This window comes from Schistocerca piceifrons, chromosome 4 (genome assembly GCF_021461385.2).
Source record: "Schistocerca piceifrons isolate TAMUIC-IGC-003096 chromosome 4, iqSchPice1.1, whole genome shotgun sequence".
NCBI lineage: Eukaryota > Metazoa > Arthropoda > Insecta > Orthoptera > Acrididae > Schistocerca > Schistocerca piceifrons.
In genome coordinates, this window is record NC_060141.1 from 3,902,242 (window position 1) to 3,920,764 (window position 18,523).

General features: G+C 41.3%; 1 protein-coding gene across 1 annotated transcript in view; it reads right to left on the bottom strand.

Moving 5' to 3' along the window:
• Positions 1-4,203: 4,203 nt before the first annotated feature.
• Positions 4,204-18,523, bottom strand: part of LOC124794875 (evolutionarily conserved signaling intermediate in Toll pathway, mitochondrial) — a 110,963-nt gene continuing 96,643 nt past the window's right edge. The window contains exon 4 of the mRNA XM_047258557.1: positions 4,204-4,618. Coding sequence (XP_047114513.1) covers positions 4,323-4,618 — 296 coding nt within the window. The 3' untranslated portion in view covers positions 4,204-4,322. The remainder of the gene's footprint in view (positions 4,619-18,523) is intronic.

Here is an 18,523-nt window from a genome sequence, read left to right on the forward strand (position 1 = left end):
CAGCATTGCTGTATAGTTGCTCTGCCAAAAAAGAAACGCCCATAACCTTTCTGCTGGGATATGGCACAAAAAACATTAAGTTTAGGAAAATCTCATTGCAACTGTACTATCTTGTGGCAATTTGCTGACTACAGATGTGTACATTATGTGCACTCACATTTACAGTTAGGTGAAATGTCAATTCATCAATGAAGATAACACGATACAGAAAATCTTCGTCATGCAGCAACATTTCTTTTTCAAAGTAGGCATGTAAACCACAGTCTGCGCGCTTTAGAGCTTGGCTGCGCGAGATTAGTCGTGCGGTCTAAGGTGCTGCAGTCATGGACTGTGCGGCTGGTCCCGGCAGAGGTTCGAGTCCTCCCTCGGGCATGGGTGTGTGTGTTTGTCTTTAGGATAATTTAGGTTAAGTAGTGTGTAAGCTTAGGGACTGATGACCTTAGCAGTTAAGTCCCAAAAGATTTCACACACATTTGAACATTTTTTTAGAGCTTGTACCAACTGCAAACAAAAAGGATGTAGTATCTCCTTACATCTCAACACAGATTTCACCAGAATTGCTAATACACGACTAGCCTTCAGAACTGTTTTCTTGGAGCTAAGCATGGAATGATGATGGCGTCCTCTTGGGTAAAATATTCTGGAGGTAAAATAGTCCCCCATTCGGATCTCTGGGCGGGGACTATTCAAGAGGATGCCGTTATCAGGAGAAAGAAAACTGGCGTTCTACGGATCGGAGCGTGGAGTGTCAGATCACTTAATCAGGCAGGTAGGTTAGAAAATGTAAAAAGGGAAATGGATAGGTTAAAGTTAGATATAGTGGGAATTAGTGAAGTTCGGCGGCAGGAGGAACAAGACTTCTGGTCAGGTGACTACAGGGTTATAAACACAAAATCAAACAGGGGTAATGCAGGAGTAGGTTTAATAATGAATAGGAAATAGGAATGTGGGTAAGCTACTACAAACAGCACAGTGAACGCATTATTGTGGCCAAGATAGATACGAAGCCCACACCTACTACAGTAGTACAAGTTTATATGCCAACTAGCTCTGCAGATGACGAAGAAATTGTAGAAATGTATGATGAGATAAAAGAAATTATTCAGATAGTGAAGGGTGACGAAAATTTAATAGTCGTGGGTGACTGGAATTCGAGAGTAGGAAAAGTGAGAGAAGGAAATGTAGTGGGTGAATATGGATTGGGGGGGAGAAATGAAAGAGGAAGCCGTCTGGTAGAATTTTGCACAGAGCATAACTTAATCATAGCTAACACTTGGTTTAAGAATCATGAAAGAAGGTTGTATACATGGAAGAGCCCTGGAGATACTAAAAGGTATCAGATAGATTATATAATGATAAGACAGAGATTTAGGAACCAGGTTTTAAATTGTAAGACATTTCCAGGGGCAGATGTGGACTCCGACCACAATCTATTGGTTATGACCTGTAGATTAAAACTGAAGAAACTGCAAAAAGGTCGGAACTTAAGGAGATGGGACCTGGATAAACTGAAAGAATCAGCAGTTGTACAGAGTTTCAGGGAGAGCATAAGGGAACGATTGACAAGAATGGGGGAAAGAAATACAGTAGAAGAAGAATGGGTAGCTTTGAGGGATGAAGTAGTGAAGACAGCAGAGGATCAAGTAGGTAAAAAGACGAGGGCTAGTAGAAATCCTTGGGTAACAGAAGAAATATTGAATTTAATTGATGAAAGGAGAAAATATAAAAATGCAGTAAATGAAGCAGGCAAAAAGGAATACAAACGTCTCAAAAATGAGATCGACAGGAAGTGCAAAATGGATGTAGAGGCACATATCGCTAGGGGTAAGATAGATACTGCCTACAGGAAAATTAAAGAGACCTTTGGAGATAAGAGAACTACTTGTATGAACATCAAGAGCTCAGATGGAAACCCAGTTCTGAGCAAAGAAGGGAAAGCAGAAAGGTGGAAGGAGTATATAGAGGGTCTATACAAGGGCGATGAACTTGAGGACAATATTATGGAAATGGAAGAGGATGTAGATGAAGATGAAATGGGAGATACAATACTGCTTGAAGAGTTTGACAGAGCACTGAAAGACCTGAGTCGAAACAAGGCCCCGGAGTAGACAACATTCCATTGGCACTACTGACGGCCTTGGGAGAGCCAGTCCTGACAAAACTCTACCATCTGGTGAGCAAGATGTATGAAACAGGCGAAATACCCTCAGACTTCAAGAAGAATACAATAATTCCAATCCCAAAGAAGGCTGGTGTTGACAGATGTGAAAATTACCGAACAGTCAGTTTAATAAGCCACAGCTGCAAAATACTAACACAAATTCTTTACAGACGAATGGAAAAACTAGCAGGGGTAAAATACAGGGAGCGAAATGCTATTTACAATTTGTACAGAAACCAAATGGCAGAGTCGAGGGACATGAAAGGGAAGCAGTTGTTGGGAAGGGAGTAAGACAGCGTTGTAGCCTCTCCCCGATGTTATTCAATCTGTATATTGAGCAAGCAGTAAAGGAAACAAAAGAAAAATTCGGAGTAGGTATTAAAATCCATGGAGAAGAAATAAAAACTTTGAGGTTCGCCGATGACATTGTAATTCTGTCAGAGACACCAAAGGACTTGGAAGAGCAATTGAACGGAATGGATAGCATCTTGAAAGGAGGATATAAGATGAACATCAACAAAAGCAAAATGAGGATAATGGAACGTAGTCTAATTAAGTCGGGTGATGCTGAGGGAATTAGATTAGGAAATGAGACACTTACAGTAGTAAAGGAGTTTTGCTATTTGGGGAGTAAAATAACTGATGATTTTCGAAGTAGAGAGGATATAAAATGTAGACTGGCAATGGCAAGGAAAGCGTTTCTGAAGAAGAGAAATTTGTTAACATCGAGTATAGATTTAAGTGTCAGGAAGTCATTTCTGAAAGTATTTGTATGGAGTGTAGCCATGTATGGAAGTGAAACATGGACGATAAATAGTTTGGACAAGAAGAGAATAGAAGCTTTCGAAATGTGGTGCTACAGAAGAATGCTGAAGATTAGATGGGTAGATCACATAACTAATGAGGAAGTATTGAATAGGATTGGGGGGAAGAGAAGTTTGTGGCACAACATGACCAGAAGAAGGGATCGGTTGGTAGGACACGTTCTGAGGCATCAAGGGATCACCAATTTAGTATTGGAGGGCAGCATGGAGGGTAAAAATCGTAGAGGGAGACCAAGAGATGAATACACTAAGCAGATTCAGAAGGATGTAGGTTGCAGTAGGTACTGGGAGATGATGAAGCTTGCACAGGATAGAGTAGCATAGAGAGCTGCATCAAACCAGTCTGAGGACTGAAGACCACAACAACAACAAGCATGGAAGGCTCTCACTCGTTCAACATGCTCTACAGTCACTCATGGTTTTTCCACACTCTTCCCTTTGCAGAGGCAGCTTTTGTCTTCAAACTGATGATACCATCTACAGATGTTATAACTTGTAGTATTACGATGGAACTTAATACAGAATGCATGTTGCATGTCTAGGGTCCTTTTGCAGGGTCAAGAATAGTAACTAATAATAAGGTAAAAGTAGGCTAAGGTATCTGCAAAATTTTGCAGATAACCATAAGTTAAAACTGCACAGCACAGTGGAACTACAGCCATCAAAACAACAACCAATGAGAAATGAGCTTATGAAAGTTTGTGCTTTTAAACTAACCTGTTCCAGTTAATATTTGCTACGCTAAAGAGTGCAGTTACTAATTAAATTAGCTGAAGATAATTAATTCAGCTAAAAAATAACATTTGTCAAACTTTAAATTTCTGAATGGCTAGTTACATTAGACAGGAATTATCTGTAATATTTACTGGGTACAGCTTCAGTACTGAATCAGCAATGCTAAAAGTACTGTAATTACATTAAAAGAAAATAAGCATTACATAGCAGCAGCTTAGTCAGAGAAAACTGCAATGCTAGACAATCCAGAACACATTCACTGGACAAATGAAGCCGAGTTGCCGGTTCTGTAGCCATAGCTTCACAATGGTGCATTTCCGACTTATTGTCATTTAGAAAATTTTGTTCATTTGACATTACCTACCCTGCTCCAACTTCATTATTGAATAATTTTTCTCCACCATATATTACATTTCGTACATTGACTTAAGAGTCTTACTAAAATTGCACTGTTTCAAAGGAAATAAATTATAAGCACTGCACGAGCACAAACTAAGTTTTATTTAGCTTTTATTTTGATAACTGTCAATCTGCATTATTTACCATGCAGTTGACAAAAGATGAGGCACCAATCACACAGCACAATTGGGAAGCACTTCACTTCATTTGCTGGGTGGGATAGTTTTTTGTTCTTCACTTATTATTCCTTCCTCTAAAAACAGTTTGTCTCCTGGTGGAGATTTCAAAGTGAACACAACAGGTATCTTAGCTAACTGTGGATTTCCGTCAGCTTCCAGCAATCTAATCCAAGAAAGCAGAGAATCTCTGCTTGAAGTACCAGTAGCACACATGGCCAATATCGTGCCATCATCTTGTTCGTGTACACTGGGTGCTTGCACAACAGCAGTAATTCTGTCTCCCGATGTATCGATGACAGGATCCCTTAGATTGCTTACATCTGCAACATTAGACAGTGATTCACATGAATTCAATATGGAACTTGCTGGAATTAAATTGATACTATGTTGCACATTTGTCTGTTAACTTATGAGAATCATATAAGGGGGTTGTTTGCAATTTTTACAGGATACAGAGATACAGTTGTAACATGCAGAGATACAGTTATCAAAATATAACCCAATGGACACTCACAAAAAGTATTAAGCAAAGACAAATCATTAAGTTCAAAGTTGATCTTCATAACTCCCATCCCCCACCCCCACCCCCACCCCACCCCTCATTCCATGACTTCAGTGAACTTTTGGTTGCCAACAACACATTTAGTTCCGAGATAGTCTTGGCGCTCTTTTATGAGGGCAGCACCATTCGTAATCCAAATGGTTACGTCAGCTCTTGTGTCTTGCCTTTCAACTATCCCCACAAGCAAAAATCTAAATTGATAATGCCCACCGGGGACTTATGTAGCCAAAAAACATGACCATTTCTGATGCTCCATGTTCAGGACAGCATCAGGTTTAGATGATGTCCCCAGACATTTAGAATGTGCATTATGCTGGAAGGACATAACCTATGCTTGTTAATAAAAGAAAACTCTTGGAATAATGCTGGAAGCTCATTTTCAGGGAAGTCTAGAAAATGAGGACCTATAAGGCGACGCTTAAACAATACCATGGAACTGGTCAATAAATAACCATAATCAGTGTTGAACACTTCAAATATATACACTTAAGCACAACCAAAATGACATTAATAAATAAACCCCTGCAACAGTTGTACCAACATATCAAATGATAATGTGTTTCTTATCTGCATAACTAATTTTGCCTCTGTAATCAATGAAAATTCAATGTATGGCAAATGAAATTTTTTTATTCTAATTTGTCTACACTACCACCTCCTAAAAGATTTTCTATTCCTCCTGAGAACACTATACAACAAATCAATTCATATGCAAGTCTTAAAATATGTATTTTATATCATAAAACTTTGCTTAGCTTAGTTTTTACTACAGGACAAAGAAAATGATGTACATTGGCGGCAAAATATACATGAGAGAAACTCAACAGATGTAGAGTGTATGATATGGGTGTAATTAATGCAATGTTTAATGTTTTCCAGTTTGTAGTGATCCAATTTTTCTACCTTTGTGCTCCTGCTTTTACACTTAACCTTTTGCTCTACTTATTTGTTATTTTATTTCTACTGAGTCAATACAATTTCTGATGTTTAATTACGATAATGAGCAAAAGCTACAGCTTCAAACTACATTTACTCTCGCGCACAGTTTAAGGCAATTTGGGTAAGAGCTAACAGTAATACTAATATGATGATTAACAAAAATAACCAGTTTTTGAAACTATAATGTAATTGGATAGACAAAAAGTCTACTCACCAATTGGCAGTAGGAGAACACATATATAAAGGTATTTAAATTTGCAAGGTTCTAGAGGCAGTGGCTCCTCCTCCTGGCAGAAGGGTTGAAGGGGAAGGAAGAGGTGTAATGGAAAGGAGCTGGTGAGGTTTAGGAAATGGGGAGAGTTTGGAAAAGCCACCCAGAGCCTCAGGTTAGAGGACACTTACTAGACAGGATGAGAAGGAAAGACTGATTGTTGGTGAGTACACCGGATAAGATTTGAAAACCTGAGAGCTTAAAGGTGGAAGGCAGGGTAATACTCAAGGCAAAGATTATTGCTAAAACATTGTACAATACTTAATAAGAGTGGAAGGCTAAGTGCATTGTACATAATGGTGATGAGAGGGGGGGGGGGGGGGGGGGATGGACAGGTCAGAAAATGAAAGATGTAGAGAACTAAAAGGGAGTGAAGAAAGGAATGGTTACTGTGAAGAAATTCTGAGATTGAAGAAATTAACATAAGTTATGGCTAAGTGGGTGGTGAGAACCGAGGTCAAGCTGTAATGCCAGTTCCCACCTGTGGAGTTCTAAGCAATTGGTGTCTGGGGGAAGAATCTAGATGGCACATGTGGTGAGACGGGCACATAGGTCACGACTGTCATGTTTTAGAGCATGCTCTGCAACAGGATATTGTGTGTTGCCAGTATATATCCTCTGCCTATACCCATTAATCCTAACTGATAATATTATGGTTGTCATGCTGATGTACTACACGACCACTGTATTACTGCATTTGGCCTCCTGTGGCCATTAACAGAACACGCAGTGATGTTAGATTGAACAAGTACAGTGGTGTTCAAAGAAACCCATCACACTGTGAATGTCTTCAGGACACTTGGGCATATATATCAAGTGGTTCAGCTCATCCCCATGGCATATCACAATAAAAATTGATGATAAACCAACCAAAGCGCGCCTTCACTCCCAGGTGCAATAATATTGTGGTCAACTAATAAAAGGCCACACAGTGTTTACATAGTAGCTGGTATACGATGTGTAGGTGGTGGTAGGAGAGTACATACTGCTAGTCTTACTGTGGAGACAGTAACAGTGGTAGGAGCCATATGTTAGCAAAATGGGAAGGAGCATAGGGTCTGACAAGGATATTGTGGAGATTGGGAGGCAAGAAATGGCTATTTTAGATGTGCTGAGCAAAATGTTTGACACAATGGATCTCATTTCAGGGTGTGATTTTAAAGTCATAGCCTTGTTGAAGTAGTTGATTAACCCATTCAAGACCACGATAATAGGGAATGACAAGAGGTGTACTCCTAAGTTGTTTTTTGGAGGGATCAGCAATACCAGCATTGGATGTGATGGCCCGGGAAACCGGCTTCTGAACTAGGCTAGTGGTTTAATTATGTCCAGTGAAGGATCAGGTGAGAATGGTGGTGTATTGCTGTTTCAAATCTCGTCTGGTGCAGTCCCCAAAAATATGTCTTTCCTTATTCCGTCAAGTAAGTTGACCCTGACCCGAGGTTCTGTGCAACTTATCCAAATTCTCCCCATTTCCTAAGCCTCACCAGACCTTTCTAGGATGTAGCCAGGATTTTGTCAAAAGAGAGGGGGAGGGGGGGGGGGGGAGGGGGAGATCTGATTTCTTAAAAAGGATCTTGAAAGAGTCATGTTTTTCATTTATTTTTAAAATTTCTGTAAAGAACAATAAACCATTTTATTCAAAATTGATCTCTGAGCTCTCATCAAGTGGAGATACAATCTTGTTGCTTAAGAGTGCTGTATATTGGCATATCACTAAGAAGCAATCATGCTCCAATCTCCCTTCATCATCCAAGGTCATTTTACACTGCTCTTCTTTCAGTCTGCATTTGAGCTGATGAAGTGATCAAGAGTGCAGAAGCTCTAATTTTAGGGACACCGTGATTATTACCAACAGGGCTTTCGGAATAAAGAATCTCTGTGCGACAGAGATGCTAGAACATTTTTTTGTGGCGAAAATGCGAAGGGTCTGAAATTATTCGACCTTAAACTTTCCAAATTTCCTCATTTAAATATGCATCTGTCATGTCTTGCAATAAAAGAAAGATCATTTTCTGCTTTAAAAGAATATCCAATCAGATGAATGTGTGAGCCTAAGGAAGGAGCATTTGTATTATTATTTATTTATCATATGGCTTTTAGTGCCAAGACTCTCCAAAGAGATGCTCAGCTCACTTTCAATACAGCTCTTTTCATTTAAGCAGACGGGTTGCATCTTTAAGGGCATTGGATTCTGTCAGCAAAGAATGGTGTTCGGAAGGAATTAGCTGTGGCCTATAGTAAGGGACCAACCTAAGCACTAGCGTAAAAAGAATATGGGAAACTGCTGAAAACCATTTTCAAGGTTGCCAGTAGATGGATTCAAACCATCCTGCCTCCCGAATCCAGGGATTGCTAGCTCAGTGGCTCAATGTGCAGAGCTACCTGAAGCCAGTGGAGAGTTTGGAAAAACTGCTTGTTGTACATCGTTTTAAAATAAAATAAAATAAAATGCATCACAACAAAAGACTGAATTCTGACTGTATGTTCTTCATTTAATTGTGGATGTTTAGTAATTTGATAGTGCATGAATACATGCATATTTTAAGATTTAACTGTGCATGGAATAGCTGGCTTCAGTTATTATAGTATTACAAGAATATAAATAGGTTTGAGATGAAAGGGGGAGGGAGGAACGAAGGGCACTGTCGGCTCCGATGAATTCAAGCTGCCCGATGAAAAAAATCTTTTAGAAACAAGCAAACTATGGCATGTGCTGTCATTCCTCCCTCTCCACAAACCTCTCCCCATCATTCCATCGGAACTGGCTTTCATAATTGAGTACCACCGGATGGCCAGATTTGGTGATATTTTGGCTACTAATGATAGAATACTGAGCAAATATTTTAAAGAAATGCAACCATTACAATCTGGGTGATATTTTTGTTGATCAGCATGATTTTTGGATGACACAGACAAATCCAAGTGTATTTTGATGCATTTATTTTAATTTAACATTATTTGTTATGGTATTTACCACTTAGCTGACTAGGGAAATACTGAAATATTGGAACCCTGAAGTTCTAGCAGTCTCCAAATAATGACTGCAGTGCCAACATTTAACTGCTATAGATTGGTAATTAGGCTATTATAGTAGTGCATACACATTTTTAACTTAGCATAAAGCTGGCAGATGAATAAAAATCTGCTTTCCTCCTTTTTCTTATTAATAATGTATCCATAATTAGAAACTATTACAACAGCACACTGCACAAAAACAATAAATGGTAGTACTTAACATTCACTTCAACTGCAAGTAAGAACTGAACTGATTAAAAAAACAACTAAGCTCAAGTAAGGCCAACAATTGGTCTTGCATGAAGTGCTATGGATGTGTAGATAGTTTAAATCTATCGTTGGCCTTGCTGACTATCAATAATTTTTCGTCATATGATTGAAAATAAACATATCTCAATTTCACTACATGGCAAATAAGTTGTGTGTAATTTCATTTAGGTGATAGGAGGGCTCTGGACTCCCTTGGACCAACTCCCCCCTCCCCCCACCCTTTGGCTGAGTCCTTGGTCCTTTTCCTTCATGCCTCTTCCATCCCCTTCAAACCTTCTGCCAGGAGGAGCCACTGGCTCCGAAAGCTTGCAAATTTAAATAGCTTTATATGTGTGTTCTCCTGCTGCTGCTTGATGGGTAGATTTTATTATCTACACCAGTGGTTTCCCACAGGTGGTTCGCAGACCCCCAGGGGTCCATGAGCTTTGCCAGAAGGGTCCGCAAGATGCTATTAGAATAAAAAATATATTAAATATATTTCGTATGATAACAGCTCTAAGTACCAAAAATAGAAAACGTATAGAGAAACTCTTAATTTGGCTTCTTTAGGTACTTGCTACTGTGATATGACAAGGTACCAATCGTGCTCGATGAGGGGGTCCTCGAGAAAATTTTGTTGGGAACCTCTGATCTACACAATTACATAATATGATGATTCTTGTCTCAGCCAATGCTAGCAAGTCAAAGCTGTTTGCACTTTTTAAACAGATAACATACATCTAGTGAAGTACTACTAGAGTTTATTTAACTAAATACAATTTCCAATGTTAAAATACTACAAGGTGATACTAAGATTAGATCCGCTTGTCTCCAATTCAAAAACTTTTCCAGAAATGTCACCACCACTACATCACATACTTGAGAAAGTAAAAGGGGATATGAATCTTAGTCTTACACACACAGCTGTTTTAACATTTGTGAAATCATTTGTCAAATCCTAACTTACAAAGGGCTGATTTCTAAGTAAAGCACTCCACGGTTCTTGAGGATAGATAACACACAAGAGCCTAATCAGCATTAAGAGGTGGGTAAAACTGTAAGGACCAATGACAAAGGACATTAAATAATAGTTTAAAAAAGCAACAAACACAGTGGAGCAGTAAAGTCAACAACTTGAATGACATCCCCTTTTAGCACTTTAGAGTCCAAGCCTCAGCACCACTCAGCCGACATCTTGCCCGAGTATAGCCTGGGCCTCAATTTAATAAATGCACGAGCCATCTTTCACTCAGAAACTGGACTCATTTCATATGAGAACAAAGTACGGATGTCTCACTACCTGTCAAAGGACAGGTGTTGCCTTCTTGTAGTCAATTTCTATAATTATTCTGAAAGGTACATTAGCAAACAAAACAACTGCTGCCATGAATGGCTGAACCAATATGCGATGCCTCTGACAATTTTGTGCATGTACTTGTTCCGTTTCGCACTTTGCTGTAATTATGCTACAAATAAATCATGTTTGTTGAGTGAGCAAGATATTTTGGAAGTTCAAGAAGAAATTTCTTGATAACTCAATTCTCACTCTTTTTTGAAAGGCTAATAATACTGAAACTTCCTGGCAGATTAAAACTGAGACTCAAACTCGGGACCTTTGCCTTTCGTGGGCAAATGCTCTACCAACTGAGCTACCCAAGCACGACTCACGCCCCATCCTCACAGCTTTAATTCCGCCAGTACCTCATCTCCTACCTTCCAAACTTCGCAGAAGCTCTCCTGCATACCTTGCAGAACTAGCACTCCTGGAAGAAAGGATATTGCAGAGACATGGCTTAGCCACAGCATGGCAGTTTTAAAGCTGTGAGGACGGGGCGTGAGTCGTGCTTGGGTAGCTCAGAGGGTAGAGCACTGGCCCGCGAAAGGCAAAGGTCCAGAGTTCGAGTCTCGGTCCAGTACACAGTTGTAATCTGCCAGGAAGTTTCATATCAGAACAAACTCTGCTGTAGAGAGAGAATTTCATTCTAGAAACATCCCCCAGGCTGTGGCTAAACCATGTCTCCGCAATATCCTTTCTTTCAGGAGTGCTAGTTCTGCACGGTTCGCAGGAGAGCTTCTGTGAAGTTTGGAAGGTAGGAGACGAGGTACTGGCGGAATTAAAGCTGTGAGGACGGGGTATGAGTCGTGCTTGGGTAGCTCAGACGGTAGAGCACTGGCCCGCAAAAGGCAAAGGTCCCGAGTTCGAGTCTCGGTCCGACACACAGTTTTAATCTGCCAGGAAGTTTCAGATCTGTGTCCCGTTTAAAACATTTAGACGTGTTGTCCTTCAATACTGATGTCATTTTGCTATGATATTCAATAGTATTAAGAATGGCGGTGGCATTTCCTTTGCCAGGTGGTAATATGACAAAACCTTCATTTCTCCGAAGTAAATGGAGCCCACCTCTCTCCTCTCTACTGATATTAGATTTGGGAGGCTCAGCTGAGGCCAAAAAGCGACTGGTAATAAGCCTCACTTCGTCGGCATCGTCCTCCACTGATAGGATCCACGATGGGTATAGTACGTGGCGCAGGAGCAAAATTCAAACCTTTATTAAGAGCCAAGGTAGCTCCTTTGTCCAGGTTCTTGTCAGACAGGTTGACAACAGTGCATGCTGTTTCAAACGATGACTCTGATCTTTGCATACCTGCAAGATGCTCAAATTTCTTTACTTGTTTAGCCGATGTATTGCTAAGATGAGCTTTTTTGATGAGCAGCCGTCATCAGATCGACCCACTCCCAGCCAAAAGGTGAGAAAACTGTAGGTAACAAAAGATGGCAACTATATAAACTGCGTGCATTAAAATCCAGTTTGTACCTTGTGTGTCATAACCTTTCTTTGACAATCACCTGGCTGGTCTTCCATAATATATTCTTCATTACAACCATTTTGATATGGTGTTTAACCACAGCAAACTTTGGCACAATCTCCTTATCCTGACAGTGTTGCAGAAATGCCAAATTACTCCGCAACTGTGCATATTTGACGTGCAGTTTCTCCAGCTGACGAACCTGGCACGCAATGTGCTCCCCGTAGAGGAAAGTAATATGTACTCTTACAGTTTCCGACCGCTGTGCAGAACACCAATGGCATATTAAAAATAGAGAAATTGGCAATTGCGGAGCACAGCCTCACTAACAAACATAAAATACTGTTTTATGGAACAAAAATTTTGCCCATGCCTCCACATACTGGGATTCTGTTATTAAGGAGGCTGTTGAAATACGAATGAGCGAGAAGAACTTTAAATGTGATAGCGAATATTATCTGAGCAGTGCACGGAAATGAGAGCTCGATGCAGAGAAGCAGCAGAGACATTCCTTGCAGTTTTTACATTCCCACAGAAGCAGTGGCACCACCAGCGCAAACACTGACACTGTCTGCAACGGCAGTACATAATCGCCAATCAATCACAAGCCAACCAATCAGGAGCCGTCCGTCCCTGGGCTGTATAAGGCCACCACAGCAGCAGTGAAGACAGTCAGTTGCTCCTGACCGTGACAAAGGAGGCTATCGTCGATAGCTCGAGATTTTATTGCGAATTAATGCAACAAGAAAACCGAGAATGTTTTACGTATCAGTGCTGTTGTGAAAGACTTCATTCTCATAAAACACAGAGGGTTAAGAAACTGACATTGAGTTAGAAAGTGGTGTACTGTTATTGGTTTGTTACAGTCATCGCAAAGTGGTATGGGGCCGCCAGTCAACAGACAATGATTGTGGTTGAAAAGACTGTGCCCGATATACAGTATAGCTAAAGCCATCACCTGACGATGAGATGGTCCTAAGGAAGACATCTAATCCATTGGGAGGTTTAACCTCCCCAAGCTCATTCCCACAGAGAGATGACCAGTGTGCATTCCAAAATGATAAAATGTTCCCATGTACAGCAATATTAAGATCTTCTGAGGGGACACGGCAACTACAAGGCCGGGGTGTAGACTGGCAGCCTCAGAAGAAGAAGAAAAATAAAATAGGAGCCTCATTCCAAACACGCTGACGTATCAAAGAACCAATATGACAACACACCAGTGCCAGCATCAGTGAGCTAATTAAGGCATACCTGGATTTGCTGTATGTGTACAGCACATGAAAACTGCTGAGCACTCAGAGGATCATGGCATTCAAAACATTTAGAGATTCTGTGGCACTAAGCATGTGGCCTGATAAATGGGAGGGCTCTGCAGTGAAAATAAGAGTACAGGTCCAAAAGGCAATACCTAAAATCCTCTTCACCAATAACAGACATGCATCCAGTACCTCTGTCATCCTTAGAGCCACCAGTGTAAATGAAGGTGGTCTTTCAAACTTTATAAGAGGATCCAGAAATGTCAAGCAAATGACTGAAGCTGGACTAATATTCTTTGGAAGTGAAGTAAGTCCAAAAAGGACCTCTGCACAAAGCAATGGGCGGGAAGGTCTCTCAGCCCTTCATAATGCAGCAAGTAGTACATACTAAAGCTTTCGAAGCAGAACACAAAAGTAAATTCTGGGAGACAACAAAGAAGCAGAGTGGCTCATACTCACGGTCAAGGTAGGTATCAAAGAAGGAAACATATTTCCTGGGCACACAGGACAATCAGCAAGTGTGTTTGCTGTTGAGAACATCCTGGTGGAGTGACAGTGGGAGTTCAGCTGCTTCCACATAAAGACTCATAACTGGACTGGTAGAGAAGCCAAACAGATCCCATTATGATGAAATGTTTTGCGGTGATGTAAAGTGGATGGTTGTGCAGATGAATATACAACACACCTATAGTCCAGCTTTGATCAAAGGATAGATAGAAACAATGGAGAACTGTCTGGCCCACTCCTCATGAGGTGTAAGTAAGAAAGTGTAGGACATTCAGAGAACAGAGACGGGTGCTGCCAGGTAGGGCATACGGGAGGACCAACATAGCTTTCTATCAAACATTAATTCTAAGAACTTAGTGGTTTTAATGGATGAAAGAGAAGCTGAACCGAGAAGTAAGGATGGTGGACGGTGTTCCAACGTAACGAAACTGCCGGCACGAACTTGAAGAACGAAAGAACAGAGACGGCTGTGAGACGACATCAGCCAATAGCACACCGAATAGGACGTCACAGGAGCGGCCTCTACCCGAAGAGAACATTAGTGTCACTCCTGCCAGCCATGGCCGGATAGCAGAAGACGGGCAGTAGCAGACCTGGACTAGAAACCACATTGTATATAGCGAAAGACATCGATTGTTTGCATCTCACTAATTGTTTGCCGCATGTTCTTGTAAACCAAAGTTTAAGTATTGTCAGTCTACTTTATTGTAATAAAAATGATTAATGTGAGTTGCTTGAATTGTTGTATAGCTATCTGAGAAAGCAGCAACCTTTAGGCACTCTATAAGAGACGAGTGCGCAGGACCCCACAGAAGGAACTAATTTCACCACCAGAAATTCATATACATGGTTTTTTTGGTGGAAAAGTGGAAGCCATTATCTATGCTCCTATAGTAGAGGTGATCGAAACAGCACAAAGTTATTGCTCAAGTAAATAGGTTAACTGAGAGCTGCAATTGACCACAAAATCATAGCTGAAGAAAGAGTCTGAGATATCTGGTGGGAAAGAGTGAATAAGTGGGTTTATTGCTATAGGAAATAAGATTATACTTAGCATAGAGTCATAGGTAACCTGTTCTGAATAAAAATGTCTGGTAGCATAAACCCACATGTGCATTAAAAGCCCAGCCTTTTTAAAAACTCCCAAATAAATTGAGCACGGGGCTTCAGAAGACCCATATTCGCATTGTACGAAGGAGGCCCACACTCCGACAAGTAAGTGTCATAGGCCTTTTGCATATCAAAAAATATGGCTTCAGTGCGACACTTCCACAGAAAGTTGTCCATGATGTGAGTCAACAAAGTGACAAGGAGGTCAACTGTTGAGTGACAATGTCTACAAAAGCCACACTGGATGTTTGTTGACTATTCCTGAGACACAAGTCTCCATACCAGCTGCACGCTGTTCATCCATCTCATTACCTTGCAGACACTACTGGTGAGGGAAATGGAGCGTTGCCTGTCTTCACCACACACAGGTACAGGGATTACAGTGACTTTGCACCAATGCACAGCAAATGTGCTATTCTTCGGATACAATTGTTAGTATCGAGGAGAAAGTGCATGCCAGCAGGAGATAGGTGCTGCAACATCTGAACGTGGATGTCATATGGTCCCAGAGTGGAGGAGCATAACACTGAAAAGGCATACTCCAGTTCATCACAGTACAAGCAGTCTCGTAGTATTCACAATCACGGGAAGTGAAAGACATTTCCCAAGCATCGGCCACTCACTTCTGAGGCAGGAAGGCAGAACAGCAATGTGCAGAGTTTGAGACCACTGAAGCACTGGCTCGAGGACCAATAAAGAAATTTTTCACAAAAGTAAAACCAGGTATCTAAAGATAGATCTGTGCCCCTCAACATGACAAAGTGTATTACAAAAAACAAAAGAAGTATTAAAGGAAAGTCCACGCAGAAATATCAGAAATATTACAAAAAGGACAGATTGTAGAAATTTGGCCAAAGGCAAAGTGGATCACCCTGTGGCACAACGTGCAGCTGAACACAACATTCTCAATTTCAATGGTGGCTTCAAACCTGGGCCATGTGGATCCTCCCCTCAACCAGCAGCTTTCCTGCACTGTGCAGGTGGGAGTTACCCTTACAACACATTATCTGCTCCTGAAATTGTCTCAGCCTCAACCTACAGTAGCCTACTGTCCCCACACTCTCCACCAAACAGTTTCCACCCAGTCTATTACCACCTCCCAATTCACATCCCCTCAGCCTCAGTGTGCACCTCTCTCTGCCGATGCACCCACTGGTCTTTTTCCCTTCTCTGCTTGTCTCCTTTTTCACTCTCCCCTGCCTCCCAACGCTAAGCAAATGTGCTTGCTAGTGTGAATGTGTGTGTTCCTTATGAAGAAGGCTTTGGCCTACAGGTCAATATGTAACAGTCTTGTCATTACGCCTGTCTGCAACTCAACAAGTCATCTTTATGGTGAGTAGCAATCTCTCTCTTTCATACTATTAATAAAAAGGCAGAGTAAAACATTTAGAAGAATTAACAAAAGAGGAAAATGTCCTGGCTACGAAACACTTCGCTGGCACTGAGAATAATGTTGACGAAGTGCTCTACCCCGTCTTCACTGCTGCAGAGTTATTATTTGTCGGACTGAGGAGGGAAGCCCACCTCATGTGGATGTAGTGGCGCTCACCTGAAATCCAAGTGTGACAATGCACAACCCACTCACCAGTTGGAGCAGTCTATCATACTGAATTTAAACACAAGCAAATATTTCTTGTGCATAATTTGTTTACTAACCACATACAAGCCACGTGCAAGATGACTTGTCAGCTTTCTAAAGCTGTGGGGAGGCTCTACTCCTCATTGTCGACATTGCCTCACATGCCCTATGTGAACTGATGCTGCATACATTCCATCGGAGTTTAGCTAATTTTAAGGCCAACAGTTGTTAACTGCATATTAGGGGCGATTATCTTGGCAGCTTCACAGTGCCTGGTTTTGTACGCATTGTACTACAGCATTCAGAAGCAGGAGGATCCTGCTCCATTATTTCTTCAGAGGTAGGGGTTTTTATCAGCTGTCTCTATGGCAGAGGAACAGTTGGTGATTCACACTACAGATTTCCTGGGTGATGTTTTTGCACAGGACTGTTATTGAAGGGATCTCAGAGACAGAATAGGGGCAGGAAAATTTCTTTTTATTTGTTTTATCATTTGCTTTGCATTTTTTGGACAAGAAGGGCGAGATTAGTGTTTAGCATTTCATCAACAACGAAGTCATTAGAGACGGAGCACAAGCTCAGATTACTGAAGGATAGGGAAGGAAATTATCAATGCCCTTTCAAAACAACCATACAAGTGTTTTCTTGAAACAATTTAGAGAAATCACGGAAAATCCAAATCAGGATGACCAGATGGGCGTTTGAACCATTGTCTTCCAAAATGCGAGTCCCGAGTCGTAACCACTGGGCCACCTCACTCAGTGTTGGACAAGGATCTGGACTTATGCTTGCCAGAAAAAAACAAATCATCATCATCTCTGAAGTATTATCTCTCAAATTTCCATACTTCTGTACGAGTCACCTCCATGTGTGGGTGAATGTTTATTACCATGTTGTGCAGATATAGTGGTGTTAGACAAGGACGGTAGTTTAGTCCTGAGATTTTACAACTGGGTGCTAAACTGGAGGTCACAGGTCTCTGTGGTCATATCCTTCATCGGTTGGTAGCCATGATAGTGAGAGTGGTGTTACGGAATGATTTGGGTGGTGTATATTTTCAGAGCAGCAGTAAGAGGGACCTCTTCCCTCACTCAGATCTCATATATGGACTGCTCATCAAGGTACACAGGGCATTTGCAGGACAAAGTGGCACGGCATCCTGTACAGTTAACACTGGGAGGCGGGGGTGGGGGTTTGTAGACTCCCTCACATGCTGCAGTCTGATTCTCCATTACTGTCAGCGTCTCTGATGGCGAGCTCTTTGCTTCTGGGTGTTCGTCTTATTGGGGTACTGACACGCCTTTATGACTGTCCTCGTCTCCCCACCTCCAGACCGAGTGACTGGCTGGCGGTTGGGGAGGTACCAGAGCTCTGGCACTCACTGACCTCCACTAGGGAACGCGTGTGGGCCCTGCCTCTCACCCCGGGTACCAGTCACCTTTTACACGTTTAACACGTGACTGGCCTTCAGGAATGCATGCGAGTAAGAAGGTGACAAGGAAGACCGACACTGAAGCAGAGTAAGAACATAAAAAAAATCTATGAACAAGACAGGAGGAGGACAGCCTGGGAAAGAATAGTAGAAGGATAAGACTTGATGAACAGTGAAAGTAGTAATATTGCAAGTTCTGAAGCTCCTTGTTTGTTAAGTGCATACTCAAAAGAGTTGTGAGTGGGGGTGGGGGCAGAGCGATTAAAAAGTTAGTTATCTTGTTCAGTTACCTAATAATGATTTCTCTGACAATGATCCTTAAAATTATGGCTGTACCACTCCAACTCGAAGAAAATTTTGAGCTCTACAATGAAATGTGGATGTTAGTAGTAGCCTATCATTTAAGATCTTATGATACTCGTTTCACATTACATCTCAGCTTTCATAATGTTTCGGAAGGGGGCAAAGACGAAACAGAAGGCAACGTACAG